Here is a 21,888-nt window from a genome sequence, read left to right as displayed (position 1 = left end):
TAGTTTTTATTTGGAAATCATTTTCCTGGCCAGCAGCGAGTTGTTCGTGCAGTGCATGTTGTCTTTACAGGGTGTGTTCACTCATGTTAGGGTAGTTTAACTAATTCTGGTTTTCACCAGTTGTAGTTATCCTAAGTAATCTTCCTTGCCTGATGATTTTTTTCTGAACGTGATACCTGTCTCCCACTTAGTATCTATCACATTCAGTCTTTGTCACCTAGTTTGATGATAAGTGGGTGTCTGGGTTCTGGAAAGCAAGGGTTTCTCTATTTTTCCACTCCACTATACTGCACTTTGCCACCACTTCCACTCTGTTTCCGTGTATGTCAGCTTTGCACAACCTCCTTCATCCATACTGCAACTGCTGATCTAACCTGTAAATGCTCCTTCCATATTTGTGTTCAAATTAATTCTAAAATACACTGCGGTGATGTAGCAAGATGAGGTAATGTGTATGCTAATCTCAAAGCTCACCTACTAGTCTGTGTTTCCTTATATTATTAGTGATTGTCACACTGCTGTGTAGGGAAACGGCTACTGCTATAAAAAGTGGAGTAATGATGGTGATAATTTGAAGCTTAGTTGATAACACAGCCTTCCACACATGCTGTGCAGTTTTAAAAGTGTGGGAGGGTCAATGGGACTTAGGAATAGCTTTATCCACTTCTGTTTCTAGCGTGCCATGCTTTGCATTTAGTCATCAGCGCTTTTTATTTTTTCACATTGTATTTTCCTTGTCTAGACAGTTCATGAGGCAGCAGGCAGATTTTGCGATACGGTACTGCAAAGATCTTTAACACTTCATACAGGCACGCTTCCAAACATGAAACAGATCAAATTTTTAAATAAAAATTACCTCAGTAAAAAACTGGAGTAAAAAAATTGGCAAGCTTTTGAAACTAACCATAGTTTATATGGGGATTCCTATGGTTACAAAAGCATAGGTGTTTTTCACTTAATATTGGTGTATGCGATCACCAATATGACTGTGATCGGGTAGCCTAGGCCCCTTCAATGGTTCAGCTTTTTCTATGCTTTGTATGGTTGCAGTCACCATACCAAACATCCAAGCTGTTTGTATTTATCATTTTTTATTATCATACTTGTATTGTAGTGAAGTCATTTATAGAACAAAGCTATAAGATAATGCTTGCGATGCAATTGTATTATGTAACCACTGTCATAGATTGCAGTAGAAAATTAGCCTTCAGTAACTTTGTTACTGATAATCGATAGCTCTGTATATATGTAGGACTTGCAATTTCGTTTTCAAAGCACGAATTAGTATCTTACTCGTCTAATAACATGTCTGCATTACTTTTAGTACTTGGGATGCAAAGCAAGGTCCAGTGAAGGATGCCTACAGCCTGGCTAATAATCCTCAGTACAAGCTAGAGGTCCAGTGTCCACAAGGTGGTGCTGCTGTCTGGGTTCTGCTTAGCAGGCACATCACAGATAAGGTGCCAGGTTCTTTTTCTGTATTATGAGTTCTGCAACATCCTCCGTAAACCTTTCTATATAGCTTTCTGTTATTACTGCTTGTGTGTTCGTGTTCAGGTATGAATGCTTCTGTACATGTAAAAATCTTAAATTCAGCAGGTACATGTACCTACAAACAAGATTATTTAAATAGACCCAGCGTAAAAATTGAGCTAAGTGATTATATTCCACCATAAAGGTTCTGAAGTAACTTTGAATCTTGGGGCCCGAACTGTTTTAAGTTAAATTAGTGGCAGTTTATTTACTTCAGGTATTTTACAAATAATTGGATCGGGTATCTCAATAAATATCAGATCATACCATGTGGTGATCAAAGGAAATGGTAGAATGTGTACTTGATTCTGATTAAGTATTAGTTACTTTCCACAGAAGTGTACAACTCTACTTGATTTGTGTTTTTTATAGGATGACTTTGCACACAATCGGGAATTCATTACAATGGTTGTATACAAGACTGATGGCAAAAAAGTTTACTATCCAGGTTAGTGTACCTTAATTGTCAAGAAGATTGGTAGAAATAAATAAAGAATTGCAAAGGATTTTGTGGCGAGGAAAGGCACTTCTTGCTTTAAAATGAGATGCCTCACTCTGAGAGGTCAATCTTCTGAAATAGTTGTTTAGCTCTGTTTGACCACCTTCAACAGCCTACACTGAAGGAATAAACCAAGCTGTATGGGTTGGAAGCACACTACGAAGTCTACGTAGTCCTTCTGACACTTATTTTGGTGCAGCATTTTCTTTATTGTTCTGTTTATTTTGCAGTGGCAGTAGTTAATGCTTAGAGGGAACAGATGTTGTGCTTCTGTTTATCTGATCGCGTAATTATTTCCCATGTTTGTGAAATTATTTAAAGGTTTACAGCTTCCACTAAATGAAAATAATTAAGGTTAATTGTTCTATGAACTTGGCTTAGTAAAGTACCTAAGCAAGCTCATGAGATACAGCTGAATACTTTCAACATATTTCAAAGCATCAGGTATGGAATGTTTAAGAAAAATATTTAGATGTTCACATCTGTCAAAGTATTACTCTTGGTCGTTATAGGTCAGATTCTACTCACCTTGAGAAGAAGGGGCTTGGCTTTTGGAGCTTTGTTGTAGCTCCGAAAAAGCCATGTTTTGTTTTATTTCAAGACAGATAGCAGATCTGAAACACAGGTTGAGACACAGGAAGTAAAGGTAATGCCCAGGTTGATGGATAGGGTAGATGGCAGTGTTAAGGGAGAGCTAATAATATTTTTATTTCTTCTTTACATCAAGTTAGAGATTTCTGTAAAAATATTTCTTGGAATAATTCAGTGAAGGTGCCTCCTAAGGCGGGTAGGATTTGGCCTGTTGCTTTTACAGATAGGGAACCTCTTTAGAACCAGGGTTGCATTCAGGTAGCTGCTCATGCAACAGGTAATAGCAACAGTTAATTAGAGAGTAGCTTTTAAAGCTCTTTTCACCAAAGAGTGGAATTTGTATGGTTTTTTCCTATTGGAATGGCTGGTAAAGGTTGCATTGTTCATCTCTGGTTTTGTTCAGTGAACTCCGGTGACCAATTCCCCTAGAATCCAAGCTGTCTTTCTGCAGAAAGCATTTGTTGAGATCTACCCAAATCATTATCTGTTTTTGTAAGAGCTGATCTTGTTAAAGCATCTGCTTCTCCTTACGGCCCAAGACTTGCTTCTGGTGTTGCTAGTACTTGTAGCAGTGCTTATTTTACATCTGTGTCTTACTGAAAACAAGTAGGCAAACCAAACGCACTTTTATAGTGGAGGGAATTGTTCAGTTGTGCTTGAAAGAGTCTTCCTGCAAGACCACTAGCAAGAACTGGATGATTCATATGTTTTGTCTTGCTACCCAAACTCTTCTATAAATTTTTAACCTCACGAGCTCAAACTTGTTTAAAACCTTTTTCCATGGAAATAGATTGGACAAGCTGCAGTATTATTTTACCATCTGTTAAAATGAGATCAGAACAAAGCAGGTTAATCCTTTAGCAGTGAGGCCGAGATTTCCCATTCCTAAGCTTCTCATTGTTTTATATTAATCCTTTCCCCTCTCCCATGTTGCTTTGTGGAAGAAAATAAAAGGACCTGATCCTGGGCCTATTGAAGTAATTGGTTAGACTTGTTCCTGCTTCACTGAAACTAAAAGAAGTCTCAAAAGAACCAATTAGAGGCCAAATAACATTGTCTAATTGTAAAAGCAAGTATTTGGGAGGTTTATAATAAGTACCGCATTTGCATTGGTAGTGGGATGCAGCTTCATCTGTGTAATGATCACAAGAATTGGTGGGGGGTGGGGGAATGGGGTGGGACGACACGGAGAGACAGAAAAACTGTGTGTGATTTAGTTAAAAGAAATTAACATGTTTTAAAGTCTTGTTTACCCAGTGGCCAAAGATTTTGGCAGCTTGCACTCCAGAACTGTCTAGTCAATGGAGAAGGAACAGACTCCTCAGAGATTTTTAAAGAGTGCTCAAATGTTCCTTATCTTTCTCTTCAAATTTCAACATAATCACAGTAGGTCTTCTTTGAGTGGGAGATTGATAAGCAGTTCTTGCAAGTCGTGGGATTTAAGCCGTACTTTCAAGTGCAGAATTTGTGTCCTGTCATGTGTGATGTACCTCTCCTGAAAATGATGGTTGCTCTTACCTGTCCTTTTTATCAGCAAATCTTGAGGCTCTATTCTTTTGAGAGCACTCAGGTCTGCTTACAGTCTAGCCTTAGTACCAACAATCTGATTTTCCTGGCAAAATTCACTGATACAAAATGGCTAAGAAGTTTACCAAGCTGGGGGATTTTTTTGATCAGGGAAAAGTGTTCATCCTTTTATTTTTCAGCTGATCCTCCTCCATATATTGATGGTATTCGGATCAACAGTCCTCATTATCTGACCAAGATAAAGCTGACCTCTCCAGGGCCGCATATATTTACCTTAGTGGTGTCCCAGTATGAGAAACAAAACACCATCCATTACACCATCAGGGTATGTACTGTTGGTTTCATAATGAATGTAAACAATTAAAGTGTCCTTTATTTGTAAGTTTGATAAAAAAAGTGTACTTCTGGATCAATATTGTTATTTTGGGGAGGGAGTCTATGAATGATGGAGCAGAACTACTGCATGAAGTGTTTGATAATGTTCTCCATTTGTAGTTAAGACAATATAGTGTGTGTGTTTTTAATAATGAAATTTTAGTAATGAAGTCAGCTGAAAAAGACTTTCATTTCCTAGAATCTGTGCACAGGCACAGCATTGGCACTCTGTACATCCACAATAAGCCTATTGTAGATCCTAATTAAGATTTAGAGGTTTTTGACTTCTCTAAGTCCTTGGACTCAGTATTTAGGTTTTTCTGTAACTGCTGACTCATGTGATGATCAATGCTAGATGTCTCCTTTTGTCACCGAAAAAAGTAAAATGCAGATTGTTTCCATTTTGCTTTTTTAAAGAAAAATTAAATAGAACTAAGTCTTGTTAGTCCCAGCATTATTCTGGATTTTGAGTTTCAGACAGGGTCATCTGATGAGTAATATGGGCATGTAGTGAATAAGTATCTAAAAATGATGTGTAGGCAATTCTGCTTTTTTTTAAACATGTCATGATTTCATATGAAAAGTGCAAGATGAATGTGTGACCAGCTTCTTCTTTTACAACACAGGTGTATTCCTTGTGCAAGTTCACCTTTTCCAAGATTCCTACACCATATACCATTTCCAAACGGGTAAAGAAATATTTTCTTTTATGGGTCACTGGATAATAATTCTGGTTTGACTTTCCCATATTTGAGATGTACAAGGTTTTAAAATACATTTTTATACTACTGCCCAAAAATGCCATCTCAGGCCATGTTCTAGTAAATGAAACTTAACTAAAGCTTAATCTAAGCATCATTAGCTCAAGACCAATCCTGTACTTGTTGCATATAATTTGCCAAACAATTAGCTGCACTGTTACCATAATTCATACCAACATAAAAGTCCTTGGGCTGGCTCACTCTGTCCACACCACTCTGGATGGATGGTGGCTTAACTTTCACTGGTATTTGGTATGTAAGCTTCACCTTCATTGCAGAGTGTGTTGTTACTTTGCAGATAAACTGCAAAGCCTTTGTAGAATAGACTGGCCTTTAGAATAAGAACCTGTACCCTAATATGTAATTACTCTGCAGAGATCAAATTGTGCTAGTACTACTGCAGAGTAAAAACCCTGCAACAGTGTTGCTCATTTTCCATTGAGAGAATTGCATGATTTTCTTGGAAAAACTCTTGGCATGATGGAACAAAATCAGCAATGGCAAACCAAAGGCACCAGTAGCAAGACTCTGACAAACGGACTTGCGATGGTAATATCACAATACGTTACTGTTCCTAAGTTTTGCAAAGACGTATCAAAGGTCTGTAACCATTGGGATAAGCACTCACATTGCCAAACAGGATTAAGGCAATATACCCATCATACATTTCATGTAGAAATGCTCCCTGATGGTACAGCAGCAGGGGCAAGAGCAAAAAACTTCACTGAAATTAAGTCAGAAGCATGGGCAGTTCTGGGGTCAGGTGCTGTTCATATTTCAGCTGTCAACATGAGCTACAGTTGTATCTTCAGCTGAAGTATAAATATAGCCAAGAGCTCACAGGATAAAGTAGCTTGTGTATATTTTAATGTATTAGCACTTTTATCCTCAAGAGAGAATAAGTCAGCAGCTGTTAACTTTCATCTCTGTACCCACCATGCATACCCTGGGGAATCCTACTATAGGCAGAAGTCTTGTGTCCAAACCGTAACTTCTTCAGGAAGAAAGAAGGAAGGCTAGTTTGAGCCACAGTGGAACAGTCCATTTTCTAGGATGCTCATGCCTGAAGCCAAGGATTACATTACTTTGTGTGGTCAGGGGGACATGCTGGCTTGCAGCTAGGCTCCTGAGTTCAGACAGTGCTTTGTACCAGCTGTTATTTCTGGAACAGACCCTTGAAGCTAGACTGTTCTGGAGAACGGTAAGTGACTAGAGAGATTCCTGGGAACAGAGAGATGATTTGCTTGGTTCTTCCAGAAATCATTGTCCTTTTTGGCTCTTAAAAACTGGGCTTAAGTTGGGGGAATGCTTTAAGAGGTCAAAAACTCATTGAAGGTGACTAGCCATTTTGAGGCAGGATATCTATTTTATGTGGTATTGTGTTTCAAAAGAAAATTAAGAATGTGGAAACCTATTAATTATTTGAATATATCTGTCTACCATTCAAATAAAAGGCATGTTCTATCTATCTAAGGCCAGCTCTGTCTTTATGATTAAATACAAAAAGTTAGTTGCCTGTGCTTAATGCTTCTTTGGTGCTTGCTTAGCAGTCAGCACACTTAAGGAGAAACTAATTCAGTTTACCAGTAAAAGCAAGTTTTGTTAGATGCCTTATACTAAAATTGAGTGGTCACCTCTGGAGCTCATCAAGCCCTACGGCGATTCCTGGAAGTGCTGTGGAGATGGAAAAGGCCTGGAAAGCTAACACCACACAGCAGTTTTAGGTACCTGGGTAGTAGCACGTTGGGGGTTTTTGGACACTGAGTAGAGAAATTAAATCACAAGAAAAAATGTTGCTCCTTGCTCATTTGACAGAAAGGGGAGGGAAGTAACAGGAGAAATGCATCTATCTATCTTGGCTATAAATTTGTGTGAATGCCTAGCATGTCTTGCAAGTCTAACCTTTCCGTTTAATGACTAGCAGGAGGAACTTGTAAACAGATGGCCTGTTTCTCAAACTCTGAGCAGTAGTTTTCCTCTTGTATGTCTTTGTCCTTGTGAAATCTGTCCTTATGAATATCTATCTTGTCCCTGTAATGCTCATTTCCAGAGTACAGAGGTGAATGGGCAGGGCTGGAGGCAGTGATTTCAAAGGCAAAGGTTGCAACACAAGTAGTGTTGTACTTCCTGTACTGCTGTTGTTTCTCATTTAGCGCAACAGAGGAGCATCTGAGCAGAAAAAAATAACCTGCATAGTCCAGTAGTTACAGGGTAGATGACAATATAGACCTTTCGTTAGATGCAGTTTGTCATAGTCAGAAACAGTCACTTGTTACTTATTTAATATAAGCTGAAAAAAATACAGTACACTTGTAAGGGATCTACGGCTTTGACTGAGGTGGGTGGAAGACTGCGGTGAAACTCTGACTACTTAACACAATCTTTCACTTGCACTTTAAAAATCAGTGACCTCTAAAGTGAGAGGAGTCTATAGTCTTGTTTGTGTGTATAAATAAGCAATAAAAATCCTCAGGATATAAAGTATATTCTGTGCTTTTGACTTCTTTCAGGTTAATGGACAGTGGAAAGGTCACAGTGCTGGAGGATGTGGAAATTTCAGAGACACCTACAAAAATAACCCCATTTATCAATTCCAGCTGGACAAGAATGGACCATTACTAATTGAACTACGAGGACCAAGGTTTGTAGCAAATAAGTGTGCATCAACATAGCAAGAGTATTACATGCTAAAGATAAAGCTTTGTCAGTATCCTCCATGGGGAGGGTGGGAAGCTCCCTGAAAAGCTAGAAGATTTAGGACTAGTTATATTTCTAACTTCACCATCAATAAACCTGCCCATTTGCTACTGAGGAAATCCTTGACCTACAAGGAAAGCAGGAGCCTTCTTTCTCTTTAGTTTTGGGGTATAAGCAGAGCTAGGCTTTGCACAGAAGGGAAAAAGGTACAAAGGACTTTTTCTTCCTCTTAGAACTAATTATGATCATAATTCCTTTTCTTTTGTAGTAGAACTAATATGCAGGATACTAAACCCTCACAGGTCTCAAACAACAGCTTATGTAGTAGCTTCAGCTTCAAAAGTGCATTTACTCTGCCACTAGCAGGCCAGGAGAAGTATTGGATGTCAGTGCCTTATAGAATAGACCTACACAGGTCAAATTCCTTAGGCAAAATTCATGATCTACCTCAAAATACCAATATACAGCACTTCTAAATAGCAACATCCCCTGACATGCAGTCAACTGTTTAATCTTTTGCAAATCTGTACAGTGGGCCCCACAAATAGGCAGCACTTTTCTATCCATCCTCCCCTCTTTGAGGAAACACCTCTCATGAAATGAAGATGAGTGCAAAGGTGTGGCTATACTGTTCCACTAATTGAGCAGATTTTTGTATGCATTTTTTTCCTGCACTTGCAGATCATATTCAGTAGTTTGAATGACACGGGCAGTGGTGCCTGTCACATGTTAAAGGTAGTAGACAAACTGTCCCAGGTTATAGTGCAACATGAGAAATTCTGCTGTGATCACTGACATTGATTCCTCTGACAGCAATCTGATCACACGCCAGGATCTGTGCCGTGTGTCACCACAAGTTTAACTACTTCAAGTCTACTTAAATGCAGAGGCAGACTTCTAGCAGGCATTTTCCATATAGTCTAGTTCCAAACCTTAAACATGTTCTGCCTTCCTCCAAATTCTACATTCAGGTCATGGTAAGTTTGACTTAACATTTCTGTCACAAATGTGACAAAACTTTTAGATGTCTTCTAGTTACACTGTGTAGTTTTTAATAAATAGCCCTCTTCATGGTAATCCTGATGACCAAAATAACCAAAGTTAACAGTCTGTCATGTCACTTTCAGGCAATATAGTGTTGGTTTTGAACTCATCACAGTCTCAACAGTAGGAGATCCTGGTTCCTATGGCTTTCAGAAAAAGAGCAGCGGTGATTACAGGTAATACTCACTTAATGCAGTCTTAAGAAGTTTGAAACATACCTCAGATCTTAGTTCTAACAGGTAGTTTCTTTTATCATAGGTGTGGATTTTGCTACTTGGAAGTGGAGAACATATATGCTGGAGTTTACAACATTATCCCCACCACATTCCTGCCTCAACAAGAGGGTCCTTTTTTCTTAGATTTTAACAGTGCTACTCCTCTTAAGGTGTCACAGCTGCAGTGAGGAGACAGATTGGTGCATTACTGTTTAATGAGGTGGTTTTGATCTGTCCTACAGTCTGAGAACAGGTGAATAACTCTTACTACACATATGCATAAAGGAAAATTACATTCTAAGTTAGAACCAAAAGCATGGAATCACTGATTTACCAGTTAATTGTGGTAGACAGCTGTGGTTTTTGCTGCTATGGTATTGGACTGAGCACTGTTCAACAGGCTTGTGAACAGGCTAAAATACTTAAATTCAAATGAACTGGCAGAACTCCGTTTATTGCAATTTTTCCACACTTCAAATCAAAGCCTAGTGAGTTAAGAGAAAAACTAACATTGAAAGTCTCTTCTCCCAAAATACAGGGTATATAGGTTTAAGATTTTATTCTTAAAAGTAAAAATGTAAGAAAAAAATTTCTTGTGTATTCTGCTTATTCAGTCTCAGGACCAAATAGCTTCTACTACATATTTGTGCTGCTTTCTTGAATGTTTTCACCACTGAACTAGTTCTCACATCTAAATGTAAATTTATTACTGCTGAGCACATAGTATTCCAGACTAACATGTTCAGCTTATCTAAAGTATGTATATAGGAGTAAAGGAAAAAGAAGATTCTGACTTTAGCTATTTCTAAATGAGGAACAATGGCTTCACTCATTACATGTATTTTGAGAGCTGTTATTTCATATCTGTGTTACTTTAGTACATAATACTACAGCACAAGGTACTCTGTGGCTTCCTTCCTACTAGCTGTAAGACCTAGTTTGATCCAGATCAGCAGTAAAAACAGGAGGTTAGCCAGCAGCAGCAGTGCACCACATCCTTCTTTTAGCAGGTTTGAAAGGTTTTCATCTAAAGGTGCACTGTAAGATTCTTTTTATCTACTGACGTAGTCTCATTTGCTGGTGCAAGGAGGTAGGGAATTACCCACCATCAGCATCCCAGCAAAGAAATGTTTTATCCTCAACATTTTTATAAGTATTCAGCTTGTAGGGGAAGGATCATTCAAACCTCTCCCCCTAATAAACCACAGATGCAAGAAATGCACTTGCAGATCCATCCCATTATACAAGACATCTTTTAAAAGGTACCTTTTTCTTTTAAGTTGAAACCAGTGAATGAATTGAGTCCTTGACCAGTGTCATCAATAGGAGTAGGGTCAAAGTTCTTAAGAAAATAGTGGAAGTGGGATTAGTCCAGAATAAGATTTTTTTTTAGAAGCCTACTATCTGTGCTCTTCCTCCAGAAGATCTATATACATTGTATCTGAAAAGGATTAAAGATAACCAAGTTTTTCTTTTTAATTTAAACACTTAACTGCCTCACTGATTCTAAAATGCATTGGTTTCTGTCTTTTTACAAATGGCAGACTTAAAATTCCATTATATTTGACAGTTGGGGGAGAAGGTGTTTTTAAAACAGCCATAGGACGTTCCCTGCCATTCAGGTTGGTTTAGCAGTTTTCCAAGCAAAAAGGTAGCATTTAAATCTTGTTTCAGAGCACAGGTGCTATTTGGTCATCGGGAAACCAAGCACACATGCTACAGGAGCACCAGAAATATTATCTGTGGGCTAAAATTGTTCCCAGAAAAGTCTGCTATTAGTCCTCTCCAGAAAGTACAAGATCCTTTTGTTTCATTTCCTTCATCAGACAGCTTAACAAATATCTAGCTTTAAAAGGGCATTGAAAACACATGCTTTTGAAAACACATCCCCTTCTGACTGCAGTTCTCTGAGACCATCTGGGCTAGGAAATTTGTGACACATTTGTCACAGTGTGACTGACTTACCTTCTTTTGCAGGGAAGTTTCTGACGATTATTGCAACAAATCAACAGAGGGAACAGCATGGGCACAAACTGAGCAAAAATCAGATTAGGTTCTTTGTGGTTATCCTTGACCCTTAGAGTACGTGCCAAAGACTGCTTCATCTCTACAAAATTAAAATTTCATCAACTCACATTTTCCCTACAAATGCATGTTAAGTTTTTAGCTCAGGCTAAACCATAGTGGCAATGGGGACCTGCATATATTTTATCACCTATGAAGTTAGAAGTAGTTAGGAAGTCTCAACTGAGTATCTTTTTGACAGTACAAAAGGCCAGAACTGCCTGCTTTCAGTACTAAGTTCTTGCACAGCCTCGCTGTCTGAGATCAAGCTGGTAGACTTGCCTACAGTAAAATCTGTTGTTTGTCTCTTGTAGTTGGTTTCTACTCTGCTGGAAGGGGTTTTTCTTCCTCTCTCCCCCCACTCCCCAAGCACAAGCTAGTGCCAAAGCTTATGCTAGATGAAACAAGCATCAGGCTCAGCTTCCATACTGTGCTAAACTAAAACCAAGGAATGTACTCACTTTCTTAATGCCAAAGGCATTAAGGACAAAGGATCCTGTCCCCACCAGGATACACTAACAGTTCTTACATGTACAGTAGTTTGTGGATTGGGCTCATCCCCATAACTGCACAGGATTTAAGCCTAGTATCAGTGTCCTTTATAACATAAGTTCTGTTCAAATATTGTACCTACGTAGGCTGCTAGAATACCATCACTATACATTTCCTTTCAGATGTAGAACAGGACACTCGGGTAGAGCATTTAAAAGGAAGCAGAATATTCTTATAAATTCTAGTCCATAGATTCTGGTCCATTAATTTTACAATAAAACTTTCTTGCCCTTTTTTCGTAGAAAAAAAAAATGTTCATGTAAGCACTTTACATACTTCTATATTTTTTTCCACAACTAGATCTGGAAAAAATATTGGAAAGTGAACTGATCCTTGGATTTTTAACATAGCCTCAAGCCAATATCTAGGTTAAGCTTTTCTTTCCCCTACAACATTTAGCAATTTTTGATCCATATGACAGAGAATATTGGATGCTGATGAAAGCATGAAAATAGCAAGACTTTTAGAAAGGAGTAAGGCCTGCGTGTGCAAAAATTCGAATAGCTGCACAACAGCTCAGACTGTAACAAAGGTACATTGGTCATGTTACTTTATTTCCAGTTAGACAGTCATGCACCTCTTGACCCTTAAGTCTTCTCTGCCAGTAAACATGCAATTCAAGCTTTTAAACGTTAAAATACAAAGCCTCATAAAATATACCAACAAGCGTCCTGCACTCCTGAGTTGTTTGTCACACACTGTACAAGTCTGAACGGCCTGAGCTACAGAACAAGGGGGTAACTGATAAAGTGAAAGCCAGTTACTACTTGTAAGGGGCTTCAAGAGGATTTACACTTTCTTTGATTCACTAAGGGAAGACTACTACAAATAAATTATTTTTAATTCTCTATCAATCAGCAGTGCAGAGGAATAACTGGAGATAGCCTCTTCAGAAGTTTTGGCATTGTCCTTACTAATGCACTGCAAAGGCTTTGTTTTTTGTTTTTTTTTTTTTTTTAAATCCTACTTTAAAGCTCTATACAAGACCCCATAATGCTGCTGTTTATAGCTCAGGGTGAGACACCCCAGTGACACACACTTCCCCCCGTTTGTTTTGTTAGGAAGACACAGGTTAATCCGATCCATCAGTCCTCAAAGACTGTAGTACCATGGTTGAAGGGTATCAACAGCTTCTATCCCATCTGCCCTATGAGTCTCAGAGTCAGTTCTAGTTTCCTGATGCAAGTTTCATGTAACTATTTTGTATAGTAATTATGCAGTTGACCACACAATCTATGCAGTGTTTGAACAGCCAGCTATTTAGAATTAAGTTTGTGTACATATAGTAGAGGTTTTCATTGCTTAGTCAAAAGGACATTTCTATTGTTTGTTTGATAATACCAAAGAGAAGTAGAATTCCTAGGTTAACATTTACTTTATACATTCTCACTTCAGGGCAGCTGAAGTGATCACATATACTTTGATACACCAAAGGCTTATTTTTATATCCATGAAGGCAGGCACCATCATGTTACACTTCAGAATGCATGAAGAGCTCCAACAGAAAAGTAACTGGAGAAAGCTTGTTCCTTTGCCTGTACTCCGTAGTGATGTATGTTCATTTAAGTTTGTTGTATTTATAAGTATGGCTTTTATGAAGTTTAAAATAAAATTAGTTTTCCATTAATTTATTAGACACACAGTTCTGCCTGTTTGCTTGCACGTTTGAAGGGTGATTTACCTGCCAAGTCCAGGGCTCGCCAAAGGAAGAAGGCTGTGGCAAGATCTTTAAACAAATCTTGCAGAAGCATGGTGTAGAAGTAAGGGTATGGTGGGTTCCACACCCTTCTATACTTCCTGATCAATGGTTTTACCCTGCTGGGAGCTGAACCCTATCAGGACACATGCAAGGCAGCACACACAACTATTTTTATATCCCACTAAACATAAAATTAATTCATTGCCCAAGTGCGGGGAGTTTCGGTTTCCAGTCAGAACTGGCAAGATGAGAGGAAATTTACCAAAGAGTGACACCAGGCTGCAGTCTTTGACTGGAAGTGCATATTTAAAGACTAAACTTGCTCCAGGAGAAGATTCAGTTCTTAGGACTTGAAATACACTTAGCTTGCACAGACGCGAAATGTGGAAAACAAAAATGTTTACTGTAGTGTGAAGAATTTTACATTAACTTTGAGAATAGATACACAAGCTGTGGCAGGGACAAAATACAACAGGACTGCAAAAACACAGAATAGAAAATACTTTGGGGGTAATACTAAAATTCCCATCAAATTAACGATATAAACTGACATCTTAGATAAAATGGTGCTTTCAGAAATGCTTAGCTACCAAAACTGAAGAGTCCTAGGATTTTTACTACCACTTATTAGCATAATTACCAGACACTACTACTGCCTAACAGCTGCTGGCAAAACATGCCCATGCCCTTTCTAGTTTTATTGAACACTTTCTCTAGGGCATACTAAAATCCCAAGTCCCTTTAACAGTTATAAAACCCCACACAGTACAACCTACGGAGAAGCTTAAGAACACATTGTCAATCTACACTCGCAATTCCTTTTCTTCATGCATATTTCAAAGGCAAATCCCTTATCGTAACTGTCCTGAAAACATCTATGACTCCCATTTTCGAGCAAAAAACCAAAGTGCTGAAAAATAATACTTCACTTTTCGGGGGAGGAGAAGGGAAGGGGCCAATCAACTCTTTTTGGTCACTGCAATCACCCTCAGAGTCTAAGCCAGACTCAGGAAGGTGGCTAGAAAGGGCCTACCACCGCTGAGTGTCACCATCCCCATTCTGTCCATCTCATAACACCAGTTTTTATAGGTGTGACATCTTTATCCTTTATGTGAGCACCAGAAGAGTGAAGGCTTTTAGACCCCACACATGCAACAGACTTCCTGTATACAAAATATTTCTACAGTTTCAGCATAATACAGACAAATACAGATGTTTAAAGAATATGCCACTTATACTCAAGAGATCCACTGTATCTAAAGAGCATTTCGTTCTACAAAACTGAAGCCAAACTGCTCTCTGCAAATGTCTGGCTTGAATTTCAGACCCCCTACTGGCACGAATTTACACAGGAACATTACTTATTGCTTCAGCCAGGCTGCTACAAAACAATTTACAAAGTCTGTGAAATATGAGCACAGCTTAAACATTTCATAACTTGTCCGGCCTACAAAGGATTTACTGAATAAAAACTTCAGCCCTCCACATCAATTAGACTTCTTAGTGCAGTTTTAAATTCTTAGAGTAAACGCTTAAGATTTGGCATATATTATTGGCACAATGTTCTTCAAACACTTTGAAGTTCATGTATAAATATTTATACTCCCATTAATCAGGACAGGGCACAAGGAGGACTCAGCCAATCTGGGCAGCTTTTCTGCCTGCACATATCCCCTCTTTGATTTTCATGCACTGAAGGGAGAGCTGCTTCATTCGGTTATCCAAAGCCAGCCCCTCAGTGGAGCTGCTCCTGTTGCTGCTCCTATTCTTGTTCACTCTGTCGCTTGTCTTGTTCTCAGCCCCTTCTGCCCTATCCCCTGCAAAGAAAGGATTAAACTAGATGTTAAACCCGGATTTCATCTGCAGCTTAAGCTTCAGTGGGTGCTTCTGCAGCTTCCTTTGCCAAAGCGTGCAAAAAAAAATATATTATAGGAGCAGGAGCAAGATGCTTTAATGAAACCGAAGTTGGCCTTCCAAGCTGCGTTTGTCTTGTGCACTGCATCAGCAAATTACAGTGTAAACAGCCTTAGGTTGGAGCACACAAGAGCGGTGGTAATCCTCTAGTCTGAATTTGTCAGCAAGGGCTGGCAGAGCCTGCAAGAGGTTCCTTTTGGCATGTTATTTCTTTTTTTTTTTTTTTTCCTGGAAAGCAGAATTTTCAGCAAGCAGGACAGTAATTTAAGAAAAAAATTAATCTCAGATTTTCCTTAAAATAAACATACCATCAGAATCCCACTGATCACTTATTTCATGAGAAACCTCGAACCCCTCCACTGAGACAGAACTGGGGAACCTTCCCAGCCAGGAGAAAAATAATGAAAACATTTTAGATGTCATCGTTAACTGTGGGATGCAGGGCCTTCCAGAACTGCCTTCCCCAAGGAAGCAGCCAACAGGTCAGAGCTCAGTGAGCTGGCGATACGCCTAGGGGAGCTGAGAAGGTTTTCCTGCTCCCTTTATAAAGCTGAAAAACATAGGCCCAGGGCGTATCCAGCTGTGCGTACCTCTTTCAGCTTCGCACTCTGGGGAGGATGCCCCACTGCATTCACTTCGGGGGCCGAGGACAGGAAAGATCATCCCAAACTCTGAGAGGGATACAGGGCTGGGCAGATCCAGGCTTCCAGGTCGCGTTGCAGGAGGAAACTGAGTGGGCACCTCACAGGGGCTCGTAGGACCAGAGCTGAAGCTGGACACCGACTGAGTTTCCGAATCTTCTTCGGATATGAAGCTGCTGCCGTTGTCATCCTCAAACACTTCTGAAGCCACTGCAATGTTCAAAGAATATTCCAGTTAGCAAACCTACCCCCGCTCCTGCACCTTCCTGGGCAACAGGAATTTCTCAAGTTTGCATCTTCTGTACGTGCATGCACTGCTAACCCACGGGCTGCCTCTTCTCATACTCTGCCCTCTTTGCAAAGCCTTAACCCAGCATTGCATACATGGATCGCGATGGCCTGATTCTGCTGGGAGGAACAGCACACCTGCCAGACATGCCCTGCAAGACCAGCTCTACACCAACTATTGCTCCTCGTGCCAAGACAGTCTTGGATTTTTACTGTTCCTGCTGTCTCCTGCCCAGCTGGCCTTGTTCGCTTGACTTCAGTACATAAGTCAGGCCAGGGCCTAGTCCCCTGTGCCCACCTTAGCCAGCAGCATCTTGATCCCAGCACAGACTCCTGGTTATTTAAGGCACTAATTAGAAGGCAGATTACTTCCACCTTATCTTCCCACTTCACAGTTAAAATCCAGCATGAACTCCCAAGATCTCTTTTTGGATGAGGATCACCAAGCAAGACCAAATTAAAAAAAGTCCCACCCACATATATGATTTTCCCTGCTCATGTTTGCTCAGATCTGAATTCTCATTAAAGCAAACCAACTCCAAACTGTCTGGCTAGATTAAGCTGCAGGCTCTTTGTTAGCAACAGGAGGAGGAATCCATTAAGGAAGGTTCCATTTTGTGGAACATAGAGGGTGTAGATTTTGCTAAAATTCAACATTTTTCAATCTTGGCTCATTGTGGGATTGGGACCTATGAACCAAAGGCTTCTGCATGCAAGTAGTCCCACTGGAATCAGAAAGTTTTTTGTTGCGCAGAGGCTGATGCATGTAAAAATGTGTGCTGGAATCACACTGGTCTGAAGAAGTCCCACAAACAGCAAGACATTTACAGTGACCTGAGGTTTTCTTCAATGATGCCTCCTTGCAATTCCTGCTATTGTTAGAGAGGCTCAAACCCAGCTTGAAAAAGCAGCAGGAGCAGAGCAGCAGCATTAACAAAATGACTGAAAGGAGAAGTTTCAAAGTAGTTGTTCTGTTACCCCAGCAGGCTGGGGCTCACTTGCGCCACTTGGACACAAAGGGTGCAAACAGAGGCAGCTACCATCGTGGTTATTTTGGAGATGTTATGCCTCTTTCTGCTGCATTTGCGCATTGCAGAACTGACCTAAAAGGCTTCAAACGTAAAACGGGTAACACCATTATCCACCTTCCTGAGCCCCCTCCAAAGCACTTTGTGCTCAGAGACAGTTTGTTGTGGTTTGGGTTTTGTTGTTTTCTTTTTAATGATGTCGAATCCAAGACTGCAGAGTGGTCTTTCTTCTCACATGGTGTGTTTTATCAATATATGGTGAGCAATACAGGTAACTTTGCAGGGGGTGAAAGCAAAAAACAGTTGGGCAAAAAAAAGATGTTTCCAATTACAGGAGTCCTCTATTTGGCAAGAGGCACTGACACCAGATAGTCTACAGCAAGCACAACTTATCACAATCTAAACTTACCATACCACACAGGAGCATCTGCTAGGGCCCGAAACTCTTGCTGATGTTGAGGTGTTTTATTCAGCTCCAACAGACAGAAATAAAGATGTAAAAGGGCCTTGGCAGAAAACCCCCACATATTACTACACGTGAGAGCTTAACCTGTCGAGGCTATTTTGGTTATTATGTCTGGCAGGCTGCTAGTCCTGCCCTGTTGTAAACCAGTTCTGCGCTGGCACTAGACGCAACCTGGAGTCCTTCCACATAGATCAGACTGCATTCAAAGAGAGGAATGTGCCATCCTTCCCTGCAGCCTCAGCAGCAACCAGGAGGGCCAGCAAGTGGTTGCTCCAAATTACCTTTCCTGGTTCTTTCTGCCCCTACATACCAGGCCCCTGAACATCTTCAGCACAAGAAAACCTTCACCACAATTATACTTAAGGCTCTCAGGAGGTTTTCTGCACGAGGAGGGGAGACTTGTGGGTATCCAAACAGACAATCCCTAACTCAGAAAGGCTCAACCTTGGGACTTAAGGAGTCAGAAGATACGCAGCCATACCAAAACTCCACTGCATCAGTGGACCCAGACACCACGATCGCTCGCTGTGGCAAATCCGGTCCCAGCTGCACAGTACTGAGTGAGGGAGCTCCAGCACATTGTGCAAAAACTCCTGCCACTGCAGAGGACTGAGGCCAGCCCAGAGCTGCCTCCCAGCTCCCACAGCACAGCCAGGCTGTACCACGGACCTACAGAGCCTCGGCACTGGTACGCGAGGGCATTGCACATTCAGCCTTCAGGCCGTGTAATTAGTAACTCCTGCAATCCAGACCTAGACTTTTCCCTGCAGAAATGGAGCCGAAATACAAATTAAAATGGCAATTGTGGGACTGGGCAGCAAAAAAGACTTTCTGCATCAAGAAGGGGACAAAGTGTCCAGGTGGGAGGAAAAAGTGGGCCACATGCAATGTCCATCTATCCACTTTCACCCAGAGCCAGGACAAAAGCAAACTTACAATACAAGAGACCATTCCAATCTTTGCAGCCCAAGCTCCCCATGTGCCACCAGAAAGCAGAAGTTACCTAGGAACTTGCTCAGTAGTCGCTGCTGTCACCCAAGAGAAACGTCTCTCATACAGAGTCTCAGTACACTGCATGAGCGTATCACTGCTTCTTCGCTTCCCTTGTTCACAGCACACATACTCTGCTGAAATCACATACTGGCAAAAGATCCTACGGTGCAAAGGAGCTTATCCTTTCAGCCCCTCTGTGCAAACGTTGTGCCCTTCTGTACTACTGTAGCTGCAACTTTAATCCCTTTGCCACAAGCCCAGTACTGCAAGACAAGCACTTGATCCAAAAGGTCTGTTTCCAAACAGTGCTGCCACCTCAGCAACCTGACTGAATGATCTACAACAGCCTGCAGTCACCCCAGGCGAGTCACTGACAGCAGCATCACTGGCTTAAAAATTAGGACTGTGCTTTGAAGTGCATTAATTTTGTTCCTTTCATTACAACACTGTACAAAAACCAGCAGCTATGCTAAAGCAACAGCTGATGCATTTCAACTCATACCCTTTCCCCTTGAAAACTGGCTATTAAAGAATACAATAAACTTCAGTAATAGTAAGTGTAATAAGTTAGCCACAATCCCACAACAGCCAGCAAATTTCAACCTGCAGAATATGCACACCATCCTTCATCTCAGCATTTCTATACAACGCCCACGGGATATTCACAGGCACAGGAGCGCTCAGTACTCACTGGAGATGGTGTCCGACTCCGGTTTACTTGCTGACAGGTCTTCTACAGAGATATTGCTCCCTTCAGCACCCACGCCACATCCTCGGGGCCCCATGGCAGTGGACCGCCTCCTCTCGTGAATCTCATCCGAGATCATCTCCAGGTTTTTCAAGGCAGTCTTATACTCTCCCTTTGCTAGGGCCAGTTTTGCCTGCAGGTCATCCACTGTTTTCTTCAGTTGCTAACAAGGAAGACAGGTATTAGATGTGCTTTCATTATGAAAGACGCACAGTATGCAGTTCTCCATTATGTGTACACGTGACTTCGCTCTGCACAGGCAAGCTAGCATAAACCACGGTTGGTATCTAGGTGGTGGGAGAGTTCGTAATTCAAGAGCATCCCAGTGCAAGCAGTGGCACTTGTAGAGGAGACAGGAGCATGACAAACCATGGGAGCCAGGGGCTAGGACTGCTTCTGGAGTGTGGTAACGGCCCCTAATTAAGCAAAGAGCAGAGGTCCCCCCCCCATTAACATGCAGGATCTCTCGTTAACACGAGTGCAGCTCTCAACAGTATGTCACTGCTTACCCCACAACCACTCCTAAAGGTTTGCTGGCAGCCCCTGCCTGCAGGGCACAGCATGGCTGTGGGTTGTCCCTATAGGGGCTAAGCCTCACTCTCCTCTGAGCACCAAACCCATCACTTCTTGGTCACTAAATCTGCAGACCAGAAAGCCTCAAACCCCGACAACTGTAATACAGCAGTTTCTGTATCCCCAGACACAAACCTCACTCTACAGCAAGGGCAAAAGTGTTGTACACCCTATGCCCCAAAGGTAAAACACTGCTTGGGTATCGATAGCCGTCTCAACTGTTTTATATTGTACATTAAAAGCAGTCTGTGCTGTCTTTTGTATTAAAATTTACACAACCACCTTCTTCAGGAGGGCACCAAGCGGCCGTCACGGAGAAGCAACAGGGCCCCCAACAGCAGGCCTTCACCCATGGAGAAAAGATTTCTCAAAAGAGGCCTTTAGCCAGAAGGGATTATTGGGCTGGCACCCAGCCGAGGACGGGCAAGGCTTTGGCTCCACGCAACGCCTGCCGACCACGGCTGCGCAGGCAGGCGAGAGAGGAGCAGGAGGCGGCCCAAGCCCAGATCCTGGTAAGGAAATCTCTGTGGCCTATAAAGAGCTGTTGCATGTCAGGCAGCCCAGTGAAGGGCTCGCAAAGAAGGTGTGGGACATACCGTGCATCTCGGGCAAGGAATGGGAATCTGCTTCTAGCTAGCACCCTGCTGGAGCTTTTCTGCACCCATGGCCAACAGCGCAAAGCCACGTGCTCTACTTAGACCCTGTGCACATCCCACACGCCTACAGCACCAGCCACCACCCTTCAACTCAGAGGAGCCAGGCTCCCAGTTTTTGGGGGCCATATTCAGCAAAAGTCACTCAAATAGGAAGACAGCAAATCTTGCATTTGAATTTTTAGCGCAACTTTGCTCTCCCACCCCTGGCCACTCCAAGACTAAGGCTGTAATAGCAGGGATTGCCATCCCATGCACAACTGCCATGCCCAACCTGGGGCCACTGTGCCCTGCAAGGTGTGCACTGTGCACAAGCACTGGCTAGACACTGTTGCACCACAGAGAGTACAGTGTGGAGATGCCAAAAAAAAAAAAAAAAAAAAAAAGCCCTGGCAGCCTATCCAGCCACAAGACCAAGGGCTTAACAACCCAATTCTGCCAAACCCAAAATCGGAAATTCACGTGTGTGATGTTTGAGTACTACAAGCAGGTTACTTGTTCTGTTAATTCACCCAACCAGTGAACAGAAAAGAACATCCCAAGCACAGTTAGTCTGATGCATAAAACACAGGGGACACACACGACCAAACCAAACCCCAGAGACTTTCAGACTACAAGAAGCAAAGATGGTCAAACCGTATTTGTTTGGTTCTGGCAGTGAGCAGCAGGGTTTGAACACTTATTTCACGCAAGGAAACAAAGCCTCTCTTAGTCTTTTATCTTTAAAATGTGCTTAGCAAATTGCTCAAGAGGTTTTGAATTGAATTGGTTTTGTACAGAAACGCAACACAGTTGTTGGAGCACTTTAGATGTAATTTCAGTATTTACCGTAAGCAGTAAAGAGTTTCAGATGGATCCAAATTACATACGTACCTCTAGTTGGACATAGTACTTTGCCTTGAGTTCAAAATAAGGTCTGTGGAAAAACAGAAAACAATTGTTTGCAATCACTGGAATTGAATGCAGAGTACCGGAGTGGGAGTTGCCCTATTCGTAGCATTAACATAGCTATATTGTGTTTCACTGT

At 41.4% G+C, this 21,888-nt stretch overlaps 2 protein-coding genes across 7 annotated transcripts in view; one reads left to right on the top strand and one right to left on the bottom strand.

Moving 5' to 3' along the window:
* Window positions 1-12,799, top strand: part of CAPN7 (calpain 7) — a 35,136-nt gene extending 22,337 nt beyond the window's left edge. For 3 of the 5 annotated variants that reach the window (XM_049817287.1, XM_049817288.1, XM_049817289.1), the window contains 7 exons: window positions 1,325-1,460; window positions 1,906-1,981; window positions 4,330-4,475; window positions 5,152-5,214; window positions 7,797-7,927; window positions 9,111-9,203; window positions 9,286-12,799. In XM_049817287.1, the coding sequence (XP_049673244.1) occupies window positions 1,325-1,460; window positions 1,906-1,981; window positions 4,330-4,475; window positions 5,152-5,214; window positions 7,797-7,927; window positions 9,111-9,203; window positions 9,286-9,430 (790 nt within the window). In that variant the 3' untranslated portion in view covers window positions 9,431-12,799. The remainder of the gene's footprint in view (window positions 1-1,324; window positions 1,461-1,905; window positions 1,982-4,329; window positions 4,476-5,151; window positions 5,215-7,796; window positions 7,928-9,110; window positions 9,204-9,285) is intronic. The other 2 variants (XR_007508146.1, XM_049817290.1) reach the window with 2 other exon arrangements.
* Window positions 12,800-13,939: 1,140 nt separating this feature from the next.
* Window positions 13,940-21,888, bottom strand: part of SH3BP5 (SH3 domain binding protein 5) — a 54,134-nt gene continuing 46,185 nt past the window's right edge. For both annotated transcript variants that reach the window (XM_049817306.1, XM_049817307.1), the window contains 4 exons: window positions 21,735-21,777; window positions 19,579-19,798; window positions 16,062-16,322; window positions 13,940-15,374 (listed from right to left, as the gene is read on the bottom strand). In XM_049817306.1, the coding sequence (XP_049673263.1) occupies window positions 15,193-15,374; window positions 16,062-16,322; window positions 19,579-19,798; window positions 21,735-21,777 (706 nt within the window). In that variant the 3' untranslated portion in view covers window positions 13,940-15,192. The remainder of the gene's footprint in view (window positions 15,375-16,061; window positions 16,323-19,578; window positions 19,799-21,734; window positions 21,778-21,888) is intronic.

This window comes from Accipiter gentilis, chromosome 14 (assembly GCF_929443795.1).
Source record: "Accipiter gentilis chromosome 14, bAccGen1.1, whole genome shotgun sequence".
Taxonomy (NCBI): Eukaryota; Metazoa; Chordata; class Aves; order Accipitriformes; family Accipitridae; genus Astur; species Astur gentilis.
This window is presented reverse-complemented; position numbering and strand designations above follow the sequence as displayed.